This window comes from Mirounga angustirostris, unplaced genomic scaffold (genome assembly GCF_029215605.1).
Source record: "Mirounga angustirostris isolate CCGP_5_RB_7025 unplaced genomic scaffold, mMirAng1.0.hap1 SCAF_7, whole genome shotgun sequence".
In the NCBI taxonomy this organism is placed as follows: Eukaryota; Metazoa; Chordata; class Mammalia; order Carnivora; family Phocidae; genus Mirounga; species Mirounga angustirostris.
Window position 1 is genome coordinate 43,507,358 of NW_026991715.1, and position 27,235 is coordinate 43,534,592.

The window sequence follows — 27,235 nt, forward strand, 5'->3', positions numbered from 1 at the left end:
ATGGAAACAAGCCAGACCACCACATCCTTTCTGAGATGAAGACCATGTGACATGAAAGAGGATTGGATTTGGAGAGTTTTATGCACATTCTGTTAATGTAAATCCAATTTCCTTTACCATAGAGGATGTGGTTGGAATTCTGAATCTGTTTTCTCTTGACTTCAGATAGAATTCATTACATTGATGTGCAGAGAAACTGTATTTTACATTTCGAGGACTGAATTTATTTGGAAGATATTTATTCTCCAGCAGAGTCCTCTGTGCTCAGCTCTCCTGTTCTTTGTATCTCCCTGGCTAGGTCTGTGTGTGTGAGCTCGGAGGAGATGGCTACCTTCTGCCTGTCTGGTTCATTAGCATCCCTTTAGTGCTGGATTTAGGGATGATGAGAGGAAATACTGCCTTTGGTCTGCCCCTAGCATTTAACAGCACCCAGGGCAAGAGTACACCTGGAGGTGCACATACCATGTGTCCAAATATTTGCGAACTATAAGCCACACTATGCCCAAAGCCTGGCCAGCTTCTGGGTAGGGACCCCTGCAGGCTGTTTCCTGGCACCAGAAGCTGGTGCTCTGGAAGCTAAGGGAGAATGCTCCACTGGGGTCCAGCCCTACTTCCCAGGAACTGGAGTGATATTATAGTTCTGCTGGGGTCAGGTGGAAGCTGGGTCCATGCCCAGTACTCCTGGCTGATCACTGGGACTGTCTGGACTCAGGATGGGAACTATGGACCAAGTCAAGCTCCTACAGAACTGGGAAGGATGTGTTGTCCTGCACTACATTTTTTTTTTCTTGGGGTTTTTATGTAGTTCTAGGCATTTCTGAAAATGATACTACTGGAGTGGGAGACAAGAGAGGGAGAGTGTGCAGTGATTTGGGGAAATCCATCTGCCCAGACACATCCGATACATACTTTGTTGTTTCAACTTAAAACAAAAGCAAAGGCAGAGGCTATGATCCCCTTTGCCGCTCTCCTGCCATCTACCACGACCACACCGCAGGGCCCTCCGTCCCCGCGGCTGCCTGACAGTGGCTCATTCCACCCACTCCTCCTCCTCCTTTACCTTTCCTTCACTCAACCAGTTTCTAACCTTTCAAAAAACTTTTTTTAAGGCTAAAAAGAAAAACAATCTTTGTGTTTTGCATGTGTATGTGGGGTCTTCTAAAACACAAGACCCTGACCAGAGGCCTCTTTGCCTTGTTCTAAGAGATGTTAGCTGCTTTGGTACCATCACCTCACTGGAGTCGGCAGCCCTGAGCCAGTGTGAGGGCCCTGGTCCAGTTCCCTTCTCTCTCTCCATCTCTTCTCAATCACTAAAAGAGCCATGGATCTGCCTGCAGAAGGATACTGGTGATATTTATTTTGTTTTTTCTCTCTGGTTTCTGTTTACTCTAGGCATATTTATGACCGTCATTAATAAATAGTATCCATATCCTTTTACCTGTGTGCCCGGCACGGTGCTCACACTTGTAGCATGCAATTTCATTGAATCAGCCCAGTATTCCTATGAGATAGGTTCTACTATTAGATTTAGCTTACAGATGAGGAACCTGAGTTCTGGTGAGGTTAATTTACATGTCCAAATCTGCACAGTGTGTAGTGGGTCTGACCCAAGAGTCTACTTGCTACTCTTCCTCACTCAGCAAGTGGTTTAAGGTAGGACCAATAATGTGTGTGTTCCTCACGTCTTAGTGCTTATCAGTCCTGTCCTCTGATTTACCCCAGATCCTTGGAGGGAGTCACTGTTGGTGGCTAGATAGACAGACAGCTACAACGCCTTCCTTCATTTCCTCAAGGCGTGAGGAAGAGTTGGTTCCAACATGACTTCTTGACCACAGGTTAGTAATATAGTAACCTAGTTACTGAGCAGTACTACATTTGTCAGTGTTCAGTCTTTTTGAATACCCTGTATTACTACCTGTTTGAGTTTACTTTGTCTTTCCTGGTCGCATTCTGGTTTTGAAACCAAAAAACCAAGAGCTAACCTTAGATGTTTTAATACAATGTGCAGTCATTCTAAAACGGATAGAAGCTCTTGTGAAAAAGAAGTCATTAAATGCTAGGAACACATATGGCACACATAATTAAAGGGAGCTGCCCAGTTGTTTACAGCTTGCATTGTGATTTGGAGCAAACTCAGAGGCTTTAGAAACAAGTCTCTTTACTTTTCTGAAATGTGTGTTTTGTATTATTCTGGATTTATTGAAATTCTAAGACTCTTTTAGGAAGCCAGATGAAGGAGTCAGAGCACATTTGTATGCACTCCATATGGGAGAGTAGAGAAGCCACCAGAAGTCAATTTCATTTTCTCTTTTCAATTTCTCATTTTATTATTCTAGCCAAGGACATGGAATGTCTTGCTGGATTGGACAGATGTATATATTGACTCAGAACTGAGAGATACAGTGTGTCCCTATCTGAGATTTCTAAGGAAGTATTGTGATGAGATTTTTCAAATCACTTAGCAAGCATAAGAAGTGGGAAGTTCCATCATAAATCCAGGAGCAAAGACTAAATCATTTTTGGAATTGTCTGTCCTTAATGAATTGAAATGATAATGTTGATCTGGTTTTTTATTGAAAACTCAGGAGTTTTATATAGTGTCAACTGGTTTTATATAACTTCCTTGGAGTTTTCCTTTTCAATTTGAAGTGTTCAATCTGTTTTGTTATTTAAATCCAAGCCTAATCATGAAGGGTTGAGTTATTTCTTAGTTTTAATAGATTTGAATTTTTTTAGTGGGTAGTCCTATTAGCCTTTCTAGAAAGATTCTACATAAGAGTGCTTATTTATGCCATTTTTTTTTGAAATAAATATAGCTAAATATGTTATACCTCATTTTATTAGTGTTGCCAATGTATAATTGGTCAATTTATGAAAGAATTAAACAAGGACTTAGTGGAAATACTGCAGATTTTCCTTTGGAAGAAGATGAATCCTTTGGGTTATCTCTACTCTTAAGTCTTGTTAGAGTTATATTAAGTTACTCAAGCATATTCCCTGGAATGGCCTGATATTTCATCACATTTTAAAGCATGTGTTTCCTTTCTCAAGCTGTAAGCCTTAATATTGCTGGGGCTGGAAATAAAAATTTCAAATGTCAAAAATTTCTCACACTGTATTTTCAAAAAGAACAGACTTTACCAATGTGAGTGGTTAATGCTTTAAAAGTTCCAAGCAAATGTTCGCTTTTAACTGAAATTCTATTCCATCTGCCCAGTGAATTCATGTGAAGCATGTCACCTTCATTCCACAGTCATTCTTCCCTTGGTGTAGGTCCTTATCTGAAAACCCAGGAAATGTGTCCCACTGAACAACACACCAGATAGGAATTGTTCAGTGAGGCTGTAGGTTCCATTCCAAAGTATTTCTCAAGGGCTTAGGGAAGGGTGAATTCTCTAGGTTTTCTAGAGGAATATAATTGGGGAGAGCATATGATCAGTCTACTCTGTTATTCCTATCTTGTGAAATCTTTTGATTCCTACCTCTATATTACAGTATGGAATTTCTAAGATCCCAACTTCATCTAATAGGGTCCACCACTTAGTCCATGCTTCCATCAGTTATTGTGGCCACAGCTAGAGCCACCACCCAGCTATTAAAGCTATCCCATTAAATCAAGTACCCTCACTAGGAAAATTCTTAAGTATAACTTCAGCCTGATGTAAAACTATGTTTTTCCCTCCTTGGCATGGCACTGTTTATATCAGATTTTTCTCTTTGCAAAGAGTAGAGCACCCTTTGTACACAGATTTCCAAGGTTTTTCTCTAAAGAGACTAGCAAAGTCATAGAATTCCTTTTTCTTGCATATAAGCTTTTTCCTCTAGATTTTGACTTCAGAAGTGAGCACCCTCAGTCATGTTGGCCTCTGACTCTAGGTCTAGAAATAGTAGGAGTGACTATGGTGTGGGGTGAAAGAATTGGCATGCTGGTTGTTGTGCGTTTGCTCCTTCCTATCTATTTATCTTCTCTGTCTTGCTGTGTGCTTTCATAGGCTAACCTCTAAGGATTACAACACCTGGCCTCCCGTGACCTCTGGCTTTTTATTTGTTTAGAGCAGTGGGAGACAGAGGATCCTGGGGAGTGAAGGGGAGGAGAGTTTAGAGTTTTTATTTTCCCAACTCTTTCTTCTTTTGCTAGGGACTGTATTCTTCTATAACTGTAGTTCGTATTGGGTGGTCCTCTTGCCTGACAGCTTTCATTGGGTTCTGGTCACACCGTTCTGTTTCCTTGATCCTTTGAGCTTAGTAATAATGATGGCTTCCTCTTGGTGCTAGCATTGGTTGCCTCATCATCCTTAGTGTTTCCTTAGTCCTTCCCAGACCTCTGTAAATAGTTTTAGATTAAATTCTCTTCAGTTGAAATCCTTTGGGTATTCTATATGTTACCTACAAGAACCCTAATTGATAAAATTAGCTTTTCCTTTCCAGCTACCTCTGGCAGTTAAAGCTGTTTCATTCATGTCTGTGCAACCCAATGATAAAGGCTTCACTGGATAAGGAAAAGAGGTTGCTGTGACTACAATGGGGTGTGGCTGGATATTTGGGGCCTCCAAGTTCTCAAATCCTAAAAACTCCACTCCAGTTGTTAGGGGGTCCCGTTCTTTTCCATTATTGCTCAAATTTAACTTGAGAGGCCTACTGAATGTATGAATTCAGTCATTGGGATTTGTTAGTTAGGTACTTCAGTCTTATGTCTCTATGAGACAAAGATTTTTTTAGCTTAGTTTGTGCACTGATATATCTATCTAGTGATTTGAGTTTGTTGCTCTTTCTTTATAACTGGCTGGAGCCAACAGAAGAAGCCATCCACTTATCCACACAGAATTACTCATATCTTTTATATTGTTCCATGACAGGAAAAGCCTGGTCCCCCACAGCCTTGGCTTCAAAAAGCACTACATTTTAAGTGATTCCAGGGAATATTTTAGTGAACTATTTCTCCATTGTTTTCCATGAGTTGCAAGATTCTCTTTACTGAACATTAGTGGGATTTTTACTGCCTTCGGCCTGAAATCAGGCCAGATGACCAGTCCTAATTTGCCCATTTCTTTAAGGGTCTATAACCTGCAATTTCATTCCCTGGTATCAAAATATGTTTCAATCAACATGCTTGATTTCAAGTAAGAGAAACTGATGTTAGATAGCTTCAGCCAGGAAAGGCATTTTTGGAAGGATGATGAGATAACAGATTCCATTCCTGGAAAATGGACAGAAACTAAGTAAAGAGTTTAGAAAATAAGAAAATTATTTGTAGTCATGGCAAAGTAATAGCCTGTTTAGGATTCTTACTATGGAACCATCCATAGCCATTGATGGCTTCCCTATGTCACTGAGGCTGTGAATAATTTCTCAAGAGTTCTTGCATTTTTGGGTCACTTTCTCAGGTTCCAAGTGTCAAAATCTCAAGATGGAAGTCTGATAGACAGCGTAAGCTGTAGGTGCTAATGAATGAGTATGAGCCTGGGCCTTGCCTCTCACCAGTATTCAGACAAAAGGGAATTCTTGCTAAATTAAAGGAGCATTCAGTTACTGGTCAGCTAAAAATCAAGACAAAAACCAAATGAAACAGTTAGTGTGTGCTGTATCTACCCTGCATACCCGACTTTGTGAGTGGTAAGAGTCCCTCTGTGGGGCCCATGTTTGAAGAACGGTCAAACCGACTGGCCACAGTGACTCCAATATGGAAGGATTCACAACTCAAATTGGGGATGGTTTAAACTTTGTGATGGGAGTCATTTATAGTCTCAACTCCTTCTCTTCCTTTCTTCCTTTTCTCCACTATACCAGTTGTTGCAAAGGTTTGTTGATTCATATTTCATACTACCATAGTGATTTATAATTTTGTTTTTTATTATTTGTAATTTTGGCTGATTAGAAAAAAATCACTAAGTGGCATACCTAGTATCAAACATTAATAAAGTAGCACCAAGACCAGGTAAAGTGGAAGAATGGTCTTTTAATTGTTATTTTATTTTTTCCTTCTTTTTCATTGATATAATTTTCTCTGCTCCAAATTTTGTTTCCCTGAGTCCATAGAAATTTAAAAAGTTGTACATTTTGTATTTGTTTTTGCTGCAGATAATTTCTTCCATTTTGATAAAGTTGGCTATTCAGCCAAGGATATAATGTTTTGATTCTCCTCATTGACTTAATGCCATTTTTATAATAAATAGGGGCATGTTCTATATTTCTTCTAGCATTTCACCACCTCATTACCTAGAAGTTATAGATTTCACATACAATAAACTGCTAAATCGCTCTGGTAACTGGAGATTCAGAAAAAGCTGATATTTCCATGGAAACCTTCCACTTATGAACTATAAACACTGCGGATTGCTCTAGAAGATCCCACCATTCCCACTGGTGAAGATAACTTTGTCTTCACTGATGAGACCAGCTTTTCCTTCATTATCCAGAAATGGAAAAAATAAACAATGTTGAGTAGCTACTATTTCTCAATTAAAAGAAGAGAGAATGATATCCAGGGACATTCTGAGTGGGTCATGAAGAACATGTAGGAGCCATGGAGTTAAAATACCATGTTAGTGTCTGGCTTTTTCTGTTCACCCCAACCTATAAAATAGCTAGGAAAGACTTCTCTTAACTGTAATACACTCACGAAGGGGATATGAGCAGGAATTTTAATCCCTCTTGCTGGGCCTGTGTATCTTCTCCTTCATTCACCAGACACTGTCTCACATGGTATGTATATGGTTAGAAATGCCTCATTCCTAATTCCAGAGAGAACAACTTGGCTTTTGACTTACATGTCAAATAGCCAATTAAATAAGATTTTTATTTTTCAAGTGGTGTTAGGGTGTTGCCTAGATAAAATATCTGTCATCATCTCATACTAGCACATCTGTTGCCTGGATTTAACTGAACCCCAAAATTATAAGGTTGTTAGGACAGCAGATTTGGAATGGGATGAAAAACAAGGCAGGCCACTCATGGAGGCTCTATAGTCTTTATTACTTATGGTGTTAGCTTTAAAAAAATGACAGCTATAGTTCAGACAGGTCCTTTCATATTTAAAAAGGAAGTTTTAAAGCATCAATTAATTTTAATGAGCAGTCTCTCTACTGATATATACATATATATCCCTAAAGACATTCCAACTGTACTTATCAACATCTGGAAGCAGTATTGGGCAAACCACATGCTTAGCTTCTAACTTCAAAAAGCATTTTTTGAAAGGAATCTTTTGTAAATTCTGGAAGGAGCCTGGGAATAGTTACCAGAAAAGCATTTCAATATATTATAGTGTCTGCGTTATTAGGGAGTCAGATGCCTAAAACTCAATTCTGGAGCGATTTGGAGCTTAGAAAACAAGAGAAAAATATCAGCAAGAATGCAAGTAGATTAGAAGAGCTGAATATACTATTATATTCACTGAAGGGCTTCCTTCCTTCCCTCCCTCCCTTCCTTTCTCTCCCCTTCCCTTCCTTCCCTCCTTTCCTTTCTCCCTCCCTCCTTCCCTTCCTCTCTTCCTCTCTTCCTTCCTTCCCTCTCTCTCTCTCTCTTTTTTTTTTTTTTTGGCTAAAATGTCAGCAGCTATATAGCTAGCATGTACTCCAAAAGATAAAGTTGACTAATGCTTTGACCAATCAGAAGAATAGGAAACTTTTATTGACAAGCAAAAACTTTAAAAATACTGATCTGCATATTGAGAAGCATGGGAGAAGTTGATGGGAAAGGGAAAAGAGGAGAGGAAGAAAGAAAAAAGAGAAAATATGCCTCACAGGAAAGATAACACCAAAAAAGTGGCAGACACTAGCAGACAAAGCGCTGAGACTAGGGTGGTAAGAAACAGATAAGGTAGAACCATGTTGTTAACGATGTACATCAGAATCCATGAACTCACTAGTTTATTTATTCCAACCATATTTATTGAGTTAGTACTATGTTCTGGGTACTAGGAAAATCCTAGAAGTTTCACAGGTAGATAAATACTGTCCCTGTCTCTGTCCTCCAGGTGCTCACTGATGGGTAAGAGTGGGAGAGTGTGGATACATGTTATATGTGCAATGCCGAGGGCAAGAAAATGATACAGTGGGAGCTCAAAGGAGTAGCTTGTCACTTTTCTCTCTCTTTCTTTCTTTCTTTCTTTCTTTCTTTCTTTCTTTCTTTCTTTCTTTCTTTCTTTCTCTCTCTCTCTCTCTTTCTTTTTCTTTCTTTCTTTCCTTCTTCTTCTTCTCCTTCTCCTCCTCCTCCTCCTCCTCCTCTTCCTCCTCCTCCTTTTCTCCTTCTCCTTCCTTTCTTCTTTTTTGCAAAAGAGGGAAGGAAGGCTAGAAAAGGCTCTGTAGAAGAGGTGACAGTTGAATTGAACCTTAAAGGTTTATGTGCTTCTTTACAGTTTCTAGCATAGTCCAATGGAAACATTCAAAATTAGAATTAATCCCCTACCAACCAGTGATCATAATGGTGCCAGAGCCATCTAAGATGAGTGTTTATGTTCAGTACAACTCAGATGTGCTTTAAGACTTAACTCAGTGACTCCCTCTACTCGGTGAACCATTCTTTGATCACCTGGCTTGAAATGTCCTTATTTGAATTCTCATAGTACTTAGTACCTTGGACTGAGTTTAGACTAGGAGCCACCCTGAGATCATATGACTTTCTACTGCACATGGTTTTCCCCCACTACTGAATTGTTAATTCCCCAAGGTTCTTGAAACATGTTTCTAGTAAAGTATGGCATATGACATTGAATTTATAGTTACAAAATGAGTGAATAAATGTGGTAAGGCCCTTGTCACCTCAAAGGATTATTCTTTGACTATCTGAAAAATGTAATACTCATGTCTAGCCCCTTCTGTAAATTCTCAGAATTGTGAATGTAAGGCTCAGCCTGCATCCTAGCATGGGTTTTATCTCACTACTGAAAAATAAGCACATCTGAAAGTTAGGGAAGAGTAGTGTCGATATTGACTTTGGATCATGTATGCTTTCAGGAAAATGTTATCTCTGAGTAGGAAGTAATGGATTTTTTGTGGGAGGTGGGAATTGTGGTGCAACTCCAGCCCTAGACTGCTACTCAGGGTTAGAGTGGGAATCACAATGGTATGAAATTCATTTGTGAAGGTTACCTCCGAGTTGTCCCTCCTGGTGAACTACTGGTGGAAAACAAGTCAGTTATATTACCTAAATAGATGGCATTGACTCTATAATATGAAGTTGAAGTTTACCTCATTAAATTCATCCATTAGCCAGTCAATGTTGATAAACAGGAGAATAAAAAGACCCTAGGTTTAAATTTTTGTTTGCATTATAGAATTTGTATTTTATCTGGTGATTCAGGGCTCAACAGTTCTCTCTTGGAAGTTCACCTTACCTGTCCCATAAATTTTCTGTGCGTGCTGAGGTATGTTTTTTCTGGTAATTGGGAATGTAGGTCAGAGTGTTTGTGAGAACTACTCTGCAAATGGAAAGTGTTGCAGTGCATATTATGATAGATATTATTATTGCCATTACCTCTGCCTACTAATTACCTGAAGACTAGTTCATCCACGAAAACCCAACTTTTTAAAAAAAATTTTTATTGTTATGTTAATCATCATACAGTACATCATTAGTTTTTGATGTAGTGTTCGATGGTTCATTGTTTGTGCATAACACCCAGTGCTCCATGCAGAATGTGCCCTCTTTAATACCCATCACCAGGCTAACCCATCCTCCCACCCCCCTCCCCTCTAGAACCCTCAGTTTGTTTTTCAGAGTCCATCATCTCTCATGGTTCCTCTTCCCCTCCGATTTCCCCCCCTTCATTCTTCCCCTCCTGCTATCTTCTTTTTCTTCTTTTTTTTCCTTAACATATATTGCATTATTTGTTTCAGAGGCACAGATCTGTGACTCAACAGTCTTGCACAATTCACAGTGCTCACCATAGCACATACCCTCCCCAATGTCTATCACCCAGCCACCTCATCCCTCCCACCCCACCCCCCACTGCAGCAACCCTCAGTTTGTTTCCTGAGATTAAGAATTCCTCCTATCAGTGAGGTCATATGATACATGTCTTTCTCTGATTGACTTTTTCCGCTCAGCATAACACCCTCCACTTCCATCCACGTTGTTGCAAATGGCAAGATCTCATTCCTTTTGATGGCTGCATAATATTCCATTGCATGTATATACCACCTCTTCTTTATCCATTCATCTGTCGATGGGCATCTTGGCTCTTTCCACAGTTTGACTATTGCGAACATTGCTGCTATAAACATCGGGGTGCACCTACCCCTTCGGATCCCTACATTTGTATTTTTGGGGCAAATACCCAGTAGTGCAATTGCTGGATCATATGGTAGCTCTATTTTCACCTTTTTGAGGAACCACCATACTGTTTTCCAGAGTGGCTGCACCAGCTTGCATTCCCACCAACAGCATAGGAGGGTTCCCCTTTCTCCGCATCCCTGCCAACGTCTGTCATTTCCTGACTTGTTAATTTTAGCCATTCTGACTGGTGTGAGGTGGTATCTCATTGAGGTTTTGATTTGGATTTCCCTGATGCCAAGCAATGTTGAGCACTTTTTCATGTGTCTGTTGGGCATTTGGATGTCTTCTTTGCAGAAATGTCTGTTCATGTCTTCTGCCCATTTCTTGATTGGATCATTTGTTCTTTGGGTGTTGAGTTTGATAAGTTCTTTATAGATTTTGGATACTAGCCCTTTATCTGATATGTCATTTGCAAATATCTTCTCCCATTCTGTCGGTTGTCTTTTGGTTTTGTCGACTGTTTCTTTTGCTGTGCAAAAGCTTTTTATCTTGATGAAGTCCCAAGAGTTCATTTTTGCCCTTGCTTCCTCTGCCTTTGGCGATGTTTCTAGGAAGAAGTTGCTGTGGCTGAGGTGGAAGAGGTTGCTGCCTGTGTTCTCCTTTAGGATTTTGATGGACTCCTGTCTCACATTTAGGTCTTTCAACCACTTTGAGTCTACTTTTGTGTGTGGTGTAAGGAAATGGTCCAGTTTCATTCTTCTGCATGTGGCTGTCCAATTTTCCCAACACCGTTTGTTGAAGAGACTGTCTTTTTTCCATTGGACATTCTTTCTTGCCTTGTTGAAGATGAGTTGACCATAGAGTTGAGGGTCCATGTCTGGGCTCTCTATTCTGTTCCATTGATCGATGTATCTGTTTTTGTGCCAGTACCATACTGTCTTGATGATGACAGCTTTGTAATAGAGCTGGGAGTCCAGAATTGTGATGCCGCCAGCTTTGCTTTTCTTTTTCAACATTCCTCTGGCTATTCTGGGTCTTTTCTGGTTCCATACAAATAAAAAGTGGATGGTATTTTGATAGGGATTGCATTGAATGTGTAGATTGCTCTAGGTAGCATTGACATCTTCACAATATTTGTTCTTCCAATCCATGAGCATGGAACGTTTTTCCATTTCTTTGTGTCTTCCTCAATTTCTTTCATGAGTATTTTATAGTTTTCTGAGTACAGATCCTTTGCCTCTTTGGTTAGATTTATTCCTAGGTATCTTGTGGTTTTGGGTGCAATTGTAAATGGGATCGACTCGTTAATTTCTCTTTCTTCTGTCTTGTTGTTGGTGTATAGGAATGCCACTGATTTCTGTGCATTGATTGTATATCCTGCCACTCTACTGAATTCCTGTATGAGTTCTAGCAGTTTTGGGGTGGAGTCTTTTGGGTTTTCCACATAAAGTATCATATCGTCTGCAAAGAGTGAGAGTTTGACTTTTTCTTTGCCAATTTGGATGCCTTTTATTTCTTTTTGTTGTCTGATTGCTGTGGCTAGGACTTCTAATATTATGTTGAATAGCAGTGGTGTTAGTGGACATCCCCGCCGCGTTCCTGACCTTAGGGGGAAAGCTCTCAGTTTTTCCCCATTGAGAATGATATTTGCTGTAGGTTTTTCATAGATGGCTTTTATGATATTGAGGTATGTACCCTCTATCCCTATACTCTGAAGAGTTTTGATCAAGAAAAAGTGCAAGCCAAGCTACTCCTGCTGTTTGACAAGGTCCAAGTATGGGGGACGATCCTGAAAACAGGAGACTCCACAGCTGGCTCCTGCTATTCTCTTTCATTTTGTTTATGGCAATCTTTATAATTGTGGGAATATTTCTGGGGTTTCATGATAAAGTGACTACTCATCTTAGTTACGCCTATCTAAGCAATCATAATGAAACTAATTCCACGAAGAATTAGTTTCTATAGAACAAAATAACAAGATGGTCATGCTCTGTCTAGCACCTTTCTCTTTATGTACTGTTTTTTAGTTTTAGCGAAAGTCAATAAGCGGAAATCAATAAAGGTCATGTTAGTCATTACAAAGGAAAAATGAAAGAAGGCTATGTCTGTAAGCCAGAAAATGATCTAAGATTATATTGATAAATTGTAAAAAAAAAAAACATAATCACATGTTACAAAAGTATGGAAAAACAAAAATATCCTAACATATAAATAAAGTTCCTCCAAGGCTGTCAGGAGGAGATGCTTGCAACCTGATCCTGTGTCTGTGTCTCCTCATTTGCCGATGCCATCCTTTCCTATGAGAGACCCACCCTGGGTGGAGCTGGACTCCGGCAAAGAAAGGATGCTGTACTTTGTCAAATGCTTTTTCTGCATCTATTGAGAGGATCATATGATTCTTGTTCTTTCTTTTGTTAATGTATTGTATCACGTTGATTGATTTGCGGATATTGAACCAACCTTGCAGCCCAGGGATAAATCCCACTTGGTCGTGGTGAATAATCCTTTTAATGTACTGTTGGATCCTATTGGCTAGTATTTTGGTGAGAATTTTTGCATGCATGTTCATCAAGGATATTGGTCTGTAATTCTCCTTTTTGATGGGGTCTTTGTCTGGTTTGGTGATCAAGGTAATGGTGGCCTCATAAAACGAGTTTGGAAGTTTTCCTTCCATTTCTATTTTTTGGAACAGTTTCAGAAGAATAGGTATTCATTCTTCTTTAAATGTTTGGTAGAATTCCCCTGGGAAGCCATCTGGCCCTGTGCTCTTGTTTGTTGGGAGATTTTTGATGACTGCTTCAATTTCCTTAGTGGTTATAGGTCTGTTCAGGTTTTCTCTTTCTTCCTGGTTCAGTTTTGGTAGTTGATACATCTCTAGGAATACATCCATTTCTTCCAGCTTATCTAATTTGCTGGCATAGAGTTGCTCATAATATGTTCTTATAATTGTATTTCTTTGGTGTTGGTTATGATCTCTCCTCTTTCATTCATGATTTTGTTGATTTGGGTCATTTCTCTTTTCTTTTTGATAAGTCTGGCCAGGGGTTTATCAATCTTGTTAATTCTTTCAAAGAACCAGCTCTTAGTTTTGTTGATCTGTTCTACTGTTCTTTTGGTTTCTCTTTCATTGATTTCTGCTCTGATCTTTATTATTTCTCTTCTCCTGCTGGGTTTAGGCTTTATTTGCTGTTCCTTCTCCAGCTCATTTAGGTGTAGGGTTAGGTTGTGTATTTGAGACCTTTCTTGTTTCTTGGGAAAGGCTTGTATTGCTATATACTTTCCTCTTAGGACTGCCTTTGCTGCATCCCAAAGATTTTGAACAGTTGTGTTTTCATTTTCATTGGTTTCCATGAATTTTTTAAATTCTTCTTCAATTTCCTGGCTGATCCATTCATTCTTTAATAGGATGCTCTTTAGCCCCCATGTATTTGAGTTCTTTCCGACTTTCCTCTTTTTATGGAGTTCTAGTTTCAAAGCATTGTGGTCTGAAAATATGCAGGGAATGATCCCAGTCTTTTGGTACCGGTTGAGACCTGATTTGTGACCTAGGATGTGATCTCTTCTGGAGAATGCTCCATGGGCATTAGAAAAGAATGTGTATTCCATTGCTTTGGGATGGAATGTTCTGAATATGTCTGTGAAGTCCATTTGGTCCAGTGTGTCATTTAAAGTCTTTATTTCCTTGTTGATCTTTTGCTTAGATGATCTGTCCATTTCAGTGAGGGGTGTGTTAAAGTCCCCCACTGTTATTGTATTGTTGTCAATGTGTTTCTTTGCTTTTGTTATTAATTGCCTTATATAATTGGCTGCTCCCATGTTAGGGGCATAGATATTTACAATTGTTAGATCTTCTTGTTGGATGGACCCTTTAAGTAGGATATAGTGTCCTTCCTCATCTCTTATTACAGTCTTTGGTTTAAAATCTAATTTTTCTGATATAAGGATTGCCACCCCAGCTTTCTTTTGGTGTCCATTAGCATGGTAAATGGTTTTCCACCCCCTCACTTTCAATCTGGGGGTGTCTTTGGGTCTAAAATGAGTCTCTTGCAGACAGCATATCGATGGGTCTTGTTTTTTAATTCAATCTAATAGCCTGTGTCTTTTGATTGGGGCATTTAGCCCATTTACATTCAGGGTAACTATTGAAAGATCTGAATTTAGTGCTATTGTATTGCCTGTAGGTGACTGTTACTGTATATTGTCTGTGTTCCATTGTGGTCTATGTTGCTTTTAGGCTCTATCTTTGCTTAGAGGACCCCTTTCAATATGTCTTGTAGGACTGGTTTTGTGTTTGCAAATTCCTTTAGTTTTTGTTTGTCCTGAAAGCTTTTTATCTCTCCTTCAATTTTCAATGACAGCCTAGCTGGATAGAGTATTCTTGGCTGCATATTTTTCTCATTTAGTGCTCTGAATATATCATGCCAGTCCTTTCTGGCCTGCCGGGTCTCTGTGGATAGGTCTGTTGCCAATCTAATGTTTCTAGCATTGTAGGTTACAGATCTCTTGTCCCAAGCTGCTTTCAGGATTTTCTCTTTGTCTATGAGACTCGTAAGTTTTACTATTAGATGTTGGGGTGTTGACCTATTTTTATTGATTTTGAGGGGGGTTCTCTGTGCCTCCTGGATTTTGATGCCTGTTTCCTTCTCCAAATTAGGGAAGTTCTCTGCTATAATTTGCTCCAGTATACCTTCTGCCCCTCTCTCTCTTTCTTCTTCTTCTGGGATCCCAATTATTCTAATGTTGTTTCGTTGTATGGTATCACTCTCTCTCAAATTCTGCCCTTGTGATCCAGTAGTCGTTTATCTCTCTTTTTCTCAGCTTCTTTATTTTCCGTCATTGGTTTTCTATATTACTGATTCTCTCTTCTGCCTCATTTTTCCTAGCAGTTAGCGCCCCCATTTTTTATTGCACCTCATTAATAGCCTTTTTAATTTTGACTTGGTTAGATTTTAGTTCTTTTATTTCTCCAGAAAGGGTTTCTCTAAGAATTTCCATGCTTTTTTCAAGCCCAGCTAGTATCTTTAAAGTCGTGATTCTGAACTCTAGATCCGACAACGTACTAATGTCCATATTGATTAGGTCCCTGGCAGTCAGTACTGCCTCTTGTTCTTTTTGTTGAGGTGATTTTTTCCATCTTGTCATTTTGTCCAGAGGAGAATAGATGAATGAGAGAACAAAATGCTAACAGGGTAACAACATCCCTGGAAAATATACTCTAAACAAATCAGAAAAGACCTGAAACTGGGGGAAAAGAAAGGGAAAGAAAGAAAAAAGGAAAAGAAATAAAAAAGAAAAAGAAAAAGATAAAAGGAAACAAAAACAGAACAAAACAAAAAAAACCAGAATATGATCAAATATGATCAGGCTGATGCATAGATCAGTGCCATACACTAGATTTTGGGTGTATTTTGGTCTTTTAGAAGAAAGTGCCTCCCAAAATTTTAAAGAAAGAAAAATTTATATATGTACAAAAATAAGGGTTGATATGATGAAGGGATGGAATATGACTGTAAAGAAGAAAATTATTAAAAATTTTAAAAAAGGAATTGATAAGAAGTTGTTTGAAAAAAGAAAGAAGAGGATTTAAAAAAAAAGAGAAAAAAGAAGGGAGAGAATGTGATCAGGCAGGAGACTAGAACAAAGCCATACATTAGAGATTTAGGGTATATTTGATCTCTTAGAAGAAACTGTATCTCAAAATTTTAAAGAGAGAACAACTTACATATATATATATGCCAGAAATAAGGGTAACTAGTATGAAGGGATAGAATATGACTCTAAAAATGAAAAATAAAAATGTTTTTTTAAAAAAGGGATTGATAAGATGTTGGTTGAAAAGGGGAAAAAAAAAAGTCAGTTAAAAAAACTTTGAAAGACTACAGAATCATGGTAAAAAAGCCATGGATTCTATGTGCAGTAGTCCCCTAGCGCGGGAGTTCTGCCGTTCTCATTGATCGGTAAACTTGGTCTTGGCTGGCTGTTCTCGCTGATCTTCTGGGGAGGGGCCTGTTGCCGTGGTTTCCAAACGTCTTTGTGGGAGGCAGAATTGCCCCGCCCTTGCCCCCTCCCGGCTAAGTAATCTGCTCGGGTTTGCTCTCCGGGCCTTTTGTTCCCTGCGAGCTTTCCGTACAGCTTTGGAGGCGGAGAGTGAAGATGGCGGCCTCCCAATCTCCGCCCCGGAGGAGCCGAGAACTCGGGCCCGCTCCTCAGTGAGCCCCCAGAGAAAAGCAGTCAGTCACTCCCGTCTCCCCGGTCTCCGGCCGCACTCTGTGCTCACCCGGCCTGTGACCGCGCGTTTCTATCTCTGGCACCCGACCCCTGGTGGAGTCTCCAAACCCAGCAGATCCCTGTGGTCCACTCCTGCGCGGGTCCTCCTGGGGGAGGAAGGTGAGTCTCCCCGGATCTGCCGCTTGTTGGGTCCCTGCTGGAGGAGCAGTGGCCCGACTGGGCCGCGGATCACGGTTTATGGCCACCCCGAGCTGAGAGCCCGCGCCTGGGCTCCGCCTCTGCAGCCAGCTTCCCTGCTCCGTTACCTGGGAGCTCTGCCACACTTAGGCACCCCTGGTCTTTCTGTGACCCCGAGGGTCCTGAGACCACACTGTCCCGGAGGGTTCCACCCCCCGCTCAGCCACCAGAGTGACGTCCCTCAGCGGAGCAGACTTTTAAAAGTTCCGATTTTGTGCTCCGTGGTTCTATCACTTGCCAGAAGCAGCTGACGGAGGCCCCCCTCCCCCTCGTCTATCCTCCCAAATATCACCTCGGATTCACTTCTCTGCACGTCCTACCTTCCAGAAAGTGGTCGCTTTTCTGTTCAGAGAATTGTTGCTATTATTTTCTTCGATCTCCTGTTGAGTTCATAGGTGTTCAGAATGGTTTGATCCCTATCCAGCTGAATTCCTGAGACCAGATGAAATCCAGGTCTCCTACTCCTCCGCCATCTTGCTCCGCCCCCCCAAAACCCAACTTTTTAATTGAGATTACAAGGAATTTATAACCTTATTTGACTAGCCACCTTTATTTAAAAATTGCCTTTTAATGTTTACATGGCCAAAAGTACCAGGGGCAAAATTATAACATACAGATGAATAGGTTACACATATAAAAAGTGATCCTCTCTGGATTGTTCTACATTTCTTTAGGAAGGATTGAGGGGAAATAAGAAGACATGCAAATATGAAGCAATTTTAATTTATTTAAAATTAATTGAAGGAGAAAGGAAACTTCAAGTTTTATAAAATAAGGTGTCTTTGGAGATTAGTTTTGGTCAAAAGCATTTTTAAAAATTGTGTTGTCAGATAAAGGAAATAAGGAACAAGTAAATTCTTTAACAGTTTTGTCTTAAGAAAAAATGTTTACAGACTCCAACTTAGACTTTTAAAATACAAGTATCAGCTTCCCAACTAAAAGGAAAAAAGAAGAAATTACTCTTTCCTGAGAACCTGATGATGCCTTAGTAAGCAATGCCCCCAAATATTTTTATTTTTCAGAAAAAAACCCTGAAAGATATAAATAACTCTGTTATTCAGATAATCAGAAATCATAGAATAGATTGAAATAAATATACTGGTCCTTCAAATTAGTTGAAAATCATCATTGGGTTCATTAAAAATTTTTAGAGATTGTAGGAAGATACACTAGTATTTTCTAAGATGTCAGTATCTTAGAGATACTCTGCATGAAGAAGTATTTATAGTTACTGGACATAATAAAGCAGAATTATTCTAATCTTTTGAAGAACAAAATTGGAATTACTATGCTGGTGTTAGAATTTATAATTTAGTAAGAAGCTGTAACTATGCTTTCCCATAGTGAAATCCTTGATTAGAGAAATACCCAAATTACGGACTACAGAAATTATTCAAGACGTGTAATGCTAAGAAATAGAAATAAAATTTTCTTTATCAAACCATAGCATGATGACATTAATTTGATATTACATTTCTATTTTATTTTTATTTACTTATTTGAGAGTGTGAGAGAGAATCTCCAGCAGACTTGTCTCGGGGCTTAATGTCACGACTCTGAGTTCATGACCTGAGCCGAAATCAAGAGTTGGACACTTAACTGACTGAGCTACCCAGGTGCCCCAACATTTCTATTTTAAAAGTTAGGCATTATCTGTAGTTTTGCTGTTTTACAAGTAGAATGAAATTCATTAAGTTAGACATTAAAATATGTGTTTCACCAGCAGAACTCCACTCTGAGCTGAAAATTTAGTTGATTTATAAACAACATTAATGGAATATCGGCTGTTTCATTATGCTTATTTAATAAGGGAAACAATTAAAATACGTAGCTACTAAAACAGTGACTGTTGAGGAGTTAAAAAATTTCCATTAGCTGTTTAGACAGCCAGATTTATCAGTGTCTTGTAAGATATAATATTTGATTTCCCTGGTGCTTATGTATATATGGATATTATTGACCCATATAATTCATTATCTCTATATAAAGGAGAAAAACAAAACAAAAATACTGACTAATAAGACATGTTTGCTAACATACACATTTTTATAGGGTTATATAGCTTATTGTTAAGTATTTAAAGCACGAACTAGTTTTTAAAGCTTGGAAGTGCTAGTTATCCATTCTGAAAGGACATTTCTCATGATTTTACTCCTGATCACTCATTTTAATTTAAGCAGGACAACATTTCTTTGAACTCTATAGGTGAAGAAAATAGAATACGGTATCAGAATTCTCCTTGAGTTGATAAAGATCAAGATGTAGTTAGCTGGGCAGGAGCCCACAATACTCTAATGGAGATCAGTTTTCTGGTTCTACACTAGCAAGAGCAGAGTATTTATCTTGACTCAATGGAAAGTGGATAAAAGCAGTACCATCACTATGACCTAGAAAAGGAAAAAATGTAAACCTATTAGCATGAAGACCGTTTAGAAACATTTTCTATGAACTATGGGAGGACCAGCCTCATCATATTCCTGCTTACTGATCCACATCTGCTGGAATGTAGACAGGCTGGCCAGAATGGAGCCCCCAATCCAAACGGAATACTTCCTCTCTGGGGGAGCTATGATCTTGATTTTCATGGTGCTAGGTGCCAGGGTTATGATTTCCTTCTGCATCCGGTCAGCAATGCCAGGGTACATAGTGCTGCCTCCAGACAACACGATGTTGGCATATAGATCCTTGCGAATATCTACATCGCACTTCATGATAGAGTTGAAAGTTGTCTCATGGATCCCACTGGACTCAGTGCCCAAAAAGGAAGGCTGGAAAATGGATTCAGGGCATCGAAAGCGTTCATTCCCAATGGTGATCACTTGCCCATCAGGAAGCTCATAGCTCCTTTCAAGCGAGGAGGATGCAGCAGCACTGACCATCTCTTGCTCAAAGTCCAGGGCCACGTAGCACAGCTTCTCTTTGACATCACGAACAATCTCCCGCTCGGCTGTGGTGGTGAAGTTGTAGCCTCGTTCTGTCAGAATCTTCATGAGATAGTCAGTCAGGTCTCTGCCAGCCAGATCCAGGCGTAGAATGGCATGAGGCAGGGCATAACCTTCATAGATGGGCACAGTATGAGTAACCCCATCCCCAGAATCCATCACAATGCCTGTGGTCCGCCCTGAGGCATAGAGGGACAGCACAGCCTGGATAGCCACATACATGGCCGGTGTATTGAAGGCCTCAAACATGATCTGAGTCATCTTTTCCCGGTTGATCTTAGGGTTGAGAGGTGCCTCGGTGAGGAGGATGGGATGCTCATCCGGTGCCACACGGAGCTCGTTGTAGAAAGTGTGGTGCCAGATCTTCTCCATGTCATCCCAGTTGGTGACCACTCCATGTTCAATGGGATACTTAAGGGTCAGGATGCCTCTCTTGCTCTGAGCCTCATCCCCCACATAGCAGTCCTTCTGGCCCATGCCAACCATGACCCCCTGATGCCGGGGACGCCCTACCATGGAGGGGAACACAGCCCGGGGGGCATCGTCACCACCAAAGCCTGCCTTGCACATCCCTGACCCATTATCTACCACCAAGGCAGACAGCTCATCATCAGTCATGGTGCTGGCTGGAATCTTCCAGAAAGGTGAACAGAAGTTAAATATAGAGTAAATAGCAGACTACAGCGTCAAGGAGAGAATGAACAGGCTGAAACACTCTAGAACTGCCTTCGGAGAGGGGATCCTGTGCTGAGATGACAGGTATTTAAAGGTACACACTGGCCCCACCCATGTCCTGTCCCACCAGTTCCCAGCATTTCTGGGTGGGGTTGCCTTTGAGGTATTAATAATGATGATGATGATTATATAAATCATTAGTAGACCTTCCTTCATAAAGAGAAAATTGGCTACCAAGTGGCCAAATCTGAGGTTACTGTAATTAGGCAACCCACACATGGTTGTCAGCATGCGTTGGCTCAGTCTCTAGATAACAATGATGCTGCAGTGGGGGATGTCAAAGCAAGATGAAAGAAAGGTAGTGTGAGGTGTGGGAACACTGCTGGGAGGACCACTCCCTCCTCCTCACTTTACCCTCTGGGTCCATTTTCTGCACACTAGCTTTAACTTTTCATTCTTAATATATTGTTCTTATGAGGAGCCCAATGCTGAAACTTCACTTTTTGAAGATCTTCTTTCCCATTAAGGTCCTAATCCCACAGGATGTCATCATGACTGGAATCATTTTAATGGATGAAAATAATAAATGGCCAAGGGTGGCCTGACAGCTGTTTGTGTTGTGCAAAATTTAGGGATATTTAATAGACTTCTTATCCATCAGAGAACAACTAAAAGCAATAAAGTGATCAGTAAAGTAACCCACTTCAGATTTTCTTTCTTGATATAAATTCCTAACAACCAAATTATATTAAGCACTTACTATGCCCAGAACTTGGGTTATTGGGTCCATGTTGACTACATAGAGGCTCAATGACTAACTGTGTTACATGATTTATTAGATTAAATGCAGAGTATAAAAATTTTATTTGTTTGTAATAACTCTTTAGTTGTATAACAATGAACATAATTAGGTGATAAGATAAATTTTAAAATGATGTATTTGAGCTGATCTTTAAAACATTTTGATCTTCAAGATTCATGTAATGTATTATAACATCATTCCTCTCTATGGTTATGAAAATGTACATACTTAGAATAGTATTAGCTTTCCTTTGATTTTAGGATATACAGTATTTACACCCTGATTCTTTCCTAGTAATAGTTTGTTTGCATTTTATTTTCAATATAAAAATATAGATGGTCTAGTAAGATGTGTACCTAGAAACAGCGATTATGAAAGTTCATTACTTTGCTCCCATTGTGCTATGTAAATAGGAGATAATCTCCCTGTCAGCTCTTCTAAAGCAAAGCAGTTTTTCATGCCCACATCTGTGTTTTCTGTAATCACCTTCATTTTGGTTAATTAATGAATTAATTAATTGTCACTTTGTAAGAAGTAGCAGCAGCCCTGTAGTACTTGACAGAGGTGTACCTTCTAGTTCAAGGCCAGGAGAACTAGCTGGCCGGTATCTTTGCCCACGAGCCTCTTGGAGAATCATGGTAACACCAGGCTGTGAGCATCCAGTCCTCGTCTTTGTGCACAGCTTGAGAGAGAATTATGGAATTACTTTTCTCTGTGTTCTCCCAGTCCTTTTCCTATAATGTGCTCTCAGAACCTTCCTGCTGACAATCAGTTATGGTAGACTGTGTTTCACTACAAAATCCATAGTTTTGCTTTTTTTCTGACCAGGATTGTTCTATCCCTTAACTTTTTCTGTAGCTGCAAAATCAATTCCTCCTTCAACAAAATTAAAGAACTCACCCTCAAACCTTCACACTGCATGGTTTTGTGTACTTCCTTTTCATGTAGCACAAGCAAGCTTTTGATTAAATAGTATTTTATGGCTATAGGATGATACATCTGGAAATGCCTGTTTTTTGTTTTTTAGAGCCCTAGCAAACTGCATGCACATTCTACAAAACTGAAAAGAAAACACATTGCATTTAGAACCAGTCACCATTTGTGACTCTCCAATCTGGAATACAGAACAAAGCCATGTCAGCGGAGAAGTCCATATGGCACCAAGTGCAGCCTTTAGAGTCTTTTACTGTAGCGCTCTCCTTAGAATTGCCTTTGAGCTGAGACTTGTTTGGTAATGAGACCACACAGCGTAATTGATGCTTGAGAGTGAGGCTGATGTGTGGTTTTGCTGGAAGACCTTCTAACCTCTGTTTTAATTTTGGTGTTCCAGAAGAATTTTTCATCAATTATATAGTCTTAAAATAAGCTTAAGTTCTTTTACTTAATCCCCAATAATACAAAAGGGACATATCATAATTCAGCAATCATCTAAAAATATCATTTGTTGGACTACTTAAAATTTTGAAAAGTAGTAAAAATTTGTATGAGGGAGATATAGGAGATGGATTTACACCTACTGGGCTCTAGGGGGCTGTTCCCAAAGGTAATAGGTTTTCTAACCGACTGGAATTTACGAATGCTTAGTTAGTTACCTACATCTAAAACCTATGGGGGCCTTCATGATGAACTTTTGGAAGCCTAGAATATAATTTTCTTTCACTTTTGCCTAGTTTGACTATTACACAGCTGTACAAACCCCGAGTAAGGCATGGGCATGAGCATGAGCGTTATATGTAAGGATAACAAGCTGAGGTGGTTTGAAGCTGTGCCCTAATCCTCATCACAAGCTTCTCATGATCTTTCCTTTTCCAAGTAATCTTGGACTTATTCAATCCACAAATCTTTACTAAACCTGCTGGGCACTGGTGATATATTGGTAATAAAAGCTTGCCCTTATTTTTATAGAGCTTACTGTCTTGTGGGTGAAAGCCACATCAGAGCAAGCTAACTCTGGTAGCTGCTCATGGGTACGGAGCAGCCATCTTATGTTCTGATGGGCACTGCCTATGCTGCACCAGTTGTTAAATGTTTTGAATATCATTCCCAAATTCACAGGTAACAGAGCACAATGTGGTTGATGTATCAGAGAAGGAGCACAGAGTATGTAAAGGCGGAGGGACGAGCCCTTGAACCTGGGGTTAGGAGGAGGGGGAAGGAGGGGCCAGGACCCCTGGGCTGAATCTCAGAGGGTGGGCAGGAGGTTGCTGGTGGCCAGTGGAGGGAACATTGCAGCATGAGCACCACCAACTTGGAACAAATCAGAAAATCCAGAATGTATTTTGAACTAGTTATCTTCACAAGGATCAGCATGGTTTTGGAATGGGAGTCTGAATCTTAAAAGGCAGGAGAGCTCTAGAATTGGATGTAACTTTCCCTGTGGGCACAGAAGATATGACTAGGGGCCCCTCACACATGTGCCCATAGAGGCTATGCCTTAGTGATTATCTCCCATTCCCAGACTCTCATCTCTTAACCATACTGCTGAGATTGACAGTGTTGATGAGGTCCCTTCCTGCCACCACCCTGGGGATCCAATTTAGAACATTGAGGTCAGCTACCTTCTTCCCTGGTTTTTATTTGATTCTCTCCTTGTGACCCACACTCTTTTTCATCCTTTGTAGCTTTTGCACACATGTCTACCTCTCCCAGTGTGTAGATTGCTCAGAGAAGCTCCTTCATCTGTGCTCTGTTCTTAGTGGAGATTTGATACTTATTTAATAAATTAATACGTGGATGGGTAGGTCATAAGATTTTTTAATTACATGCTCTGATCTATTCACTGATAGGCATAGCTGACCACGTTTTACAAGTTAAAAAATACATTTATTTTATGGTTAAATACTATTTTATTTATATTGCATATTGATGAAATGACTTAATCATATCTTAGGGACTGTAAATGTTCACTCAGAGAAGTCTCCAACATAGGGCTTCTATAATCTCTTAAAATAAATCCACCAATAATAGTTACTGGTAATAGTTTGTAGTGATTTGCTATTTATTTTAATATATGGAACTTTGTAAAAATATGAAAAATTAAAAAATATAACAACCTCTCACCCAAATAAAACCTGACTGACTGACTTTTTTAAGGCAGGTGTGGGCATGAAGGAGAAAGAAGTAGCTTTGGTGATGGGCATATTGGCCAGTTCAAGGAGGCACTTGGAAGGATAATCTGAATGCAGGAATTGTTTTTATGGTATAGCTGACCACAGATCCCCAGCCCCCAACCCATGCTAGCCTACTTTCCATGAACAAGACCAAATTCTACTCCCCAGGTGAGAGGCTCCCCACTGATGTTTAAGGACACTGGATTTCATGGATTTGGATTTTATGACCGTACTTCCTAACTCTTAACTTTTGAAATATGTCATAGGTTGGCTTTTGGTTAGTTTGATTGATGTGTAAAAAAGTTGTTAAGAGGAGGAACGGATTCCTGTGTCATGGATGAACCTCTGAAGATGTCTTGACTGCTGATGTGAAGCACATATCATCTAAGACTGAGACAAGCTCCAGGTTGTTTTCTGACCCTGAAAGGTGGAGAGAGTAGCAATAAAAACTGTCATTACTGGGTTACCTGGGTGGCTCAGTTGGTTGATCATCCAGCTCTTGGTTTCGGCTCAGGTCATGATCTCAGGGTGGTGAGATCGGCTGGTGTCGGGCTCGCTTCTGGGCATGGAGCCTGCTTGGGGTTCTCTTTCTCCTCCATCTGCCCCTCCCTGTCCTAAAAACAACAATAACAACAACAAACTGTGATTGCTGATGACTTAGTGTGTGCCAGTTTCTGTGCTGAATGTTCCACTTGCACATACCAGTTCTTTAATCCTCATGGCAATCCTTTTTTTAAAATAACTTTTTAAGATATTTTATTTATTTATTTATTTGAGAGAGAGAGCACAAGCAGGGCTGAGGGTCAGAGGGAGAAGCAGACTCCCAATGTGGGACTTGATCCCGGGACCCTGGGATCATGACCTGAGCCGAAGGCAGATGCTTAATGACTGAGCCTCCCAGCCACCCTCCTCGTGACAATCCTTACAAGGCACCTAGGATTATCAACCCCATTTTTGAAGGATTAAACTAAAGCTTAACGAGTAAACCGACCAAAGGTACACAGTGCTAGAGGTAGTGTCAGGATTTGAACCCAAGCAGATAAGTTCTAGAGGTTGGGCTGTGCCTGACGATGGGCTACAGGAAAGGGTGCAGGGCATCTGGCTGGCCCCTGATGAGAGAGGAAGCTGGCTGGGGTTGTGCCTGTGCAGTCTTTGTACTCCCTGCTGGGAAACATCACCTGAGAGTGTCCAAACACCATCTGAAGTGGAGACCAGGCTGAATGTTGAAGTCAAAAGAAGAAAACTGAATAAAATTCTTGAGAACGTTACCAGGTTCTTGTGTGTTAATAATAGGAATATCAGGACATCATACTCTCTAAATGGAAAAAAACCCAAAGGAATGGTGAGTTCATGTTTGGACTGAGAAAGAAAGACATTTATAAATAAAGAGGCAAATCTAATATCTAAAATAAGAAAATAGTATGAGAGTGATTTCAGGAGGGAATAGTAGTGGGCCATTAAAAAGCAAAAACTAAATCAAGAAGGCAAGTGCATCCTTGAGATTGCGGCCACATGGGAAGTGGAGCCTTTCAGGTGTCAGTTTTCAGACCCCAAATGGCATCATCCCTAAACATCCAGATTTGAGCATGACATGCCAAGCGTGAACAGTAGGTAGTATGGCGAGGACTCTGGTTTAGGAAGCGTGGTGAGCCTTGTAGGCACGAGGGTTTAATGTGTATATTCTCCAATGGTCCCTGAAGCAGGCCAAGAGCAGAAAACAACCAAGATAGACAGGGAGTATAGGATATAGAGGTAAAGGTGGCAAAAGTTGAGAATAGTGAAATGTTAGGCCAAAATAAAGGCCTTAGTGATCAGACCACCTTAAAGAATGTGATTTAGAGTGAAGGTTAAATCACTGGGAGCTGAGATGATTGATTGGGTGGAAGGGAAGATCTTACTGACAGGGAACAACTATGAATGCAAGTGTGATCTGGGGCTGGAGAGATCACAGGTCCACAAGGCTAACTTAAAGAGTCCATTCTTTCATAAAAACACAAGAAACCAAACATGAAAAAATGCTTTGCAGTCACTGACCTGTGGTTGCTGTTTATTCTTCATTCTGGTGAACCTGCTTTGTGACTACACAAGTATCATATCTGATTTCTTGCACATTTTCATTAAGATCATCTACAAGCCCTTGCCTAGTTATAACTACACAGTGGGATTGTGGACAGCCAAATACCATAATACAACTAGTCTCTCTTCTCTGAAAGAGTGCTTGCTGCTATGGAAATGCGCTGTACTGGGCAAAGTGCATGGAGGGTGGGTGATGTGGGGTGAAAAGGCTCATTCAGGTTGGGAAGCTGGTAATTCACTTCCAGGGGAGAACTTTTTGACTGGTAGGATATGACTCAATGTTTCTTTTTTTAAGCTAAGAGAAGCACTCTTTCTGGAGATCTCAGGAGATATAGCTAGGAAATTATTTCCAGCATCTGGGACTAGTGGGGCCTCCTGAGAGTTTTCTTAGTTATCCCTTTGCTGACAGCAAGGCTGCATGTTATCTCTGGCCAGAAAAAGGATGAATGGGCAGGCTGACTCTTTGGGCTGGGGTTCAGGAGAGGAGAGGAGAGCTTATAGAGAAAGTAGGAAATCTGGATGAAAACAAGTGCACTGGAGTATCAGAACTTAAAACCTGTCCATCGATGGTTTCTTTTCCTTTAGTTATCATGTCACCAAGTACAGGAAAAATGACCTGGAAGAAGCTACAGAAGAGATGGCACTACCACTTGGTGCAGATTCTGGATTATTCACTGGGGCCAGACCTTGATGTAATACACAACATGTAGACTAGGTCCCCAGGCATTACCTTGGTCCATACAGTGTTCTACAAATGCTTTTGAATTTTTAGTTTTGAATAGTTGTAAAATAAGTAGATTTCTGAATTCCTGCTTCTTTTAAAAAATAGGAAGATCAAACAACATTGGACCTCCTTCCCAAGCTACAGCTGTGTAGCAGCTCTCTGCCTGGGAGGAGGTATGAGTTCTCCATTCTCCTTGGCCCCTACAGCCCTGTGGCACTGCTCCCAC

At 40.2% G+C, this 27,235-nt stretch overlaps 1 protein-coding gene across 2 annotated transcripts; it reads right to left on the reverse strand.

The window, feature by feature from the left end:
* Window positions 1–19,109: 19,109 nt before the first annotated feature.
* ACTBL2 (actin beta like 2) lies at window positions 19,110–20,240 on the reverse strand. 2 transcript variants are annotated; one of them, XM_045895205.1, is made up of 2 exons: window positions 20,112–20,240; window positions 19,110–19,985 (listed from the first exon to the last, which is right to left on the reverse strand). In XM_045895205.1, the coding sequence occupies exons 1-2, from the start codon at window positions 20,238–20,240 to the stop codon at window positions 19,110–19,112; spliced, it is 1,005 nt and encodes a 334-aa protein (XP_045751161.1). The 2 variants fall into 2 exon arrangements, with proteins under 2 accessions (XP_045751161.1, XP_045751155.1); XM_045895199.1 differs by having other exon boundaries at window positions 19,110–20,240.
* Window positions 20,241–27,235: the final 6,995 nt, after the last annotated feature.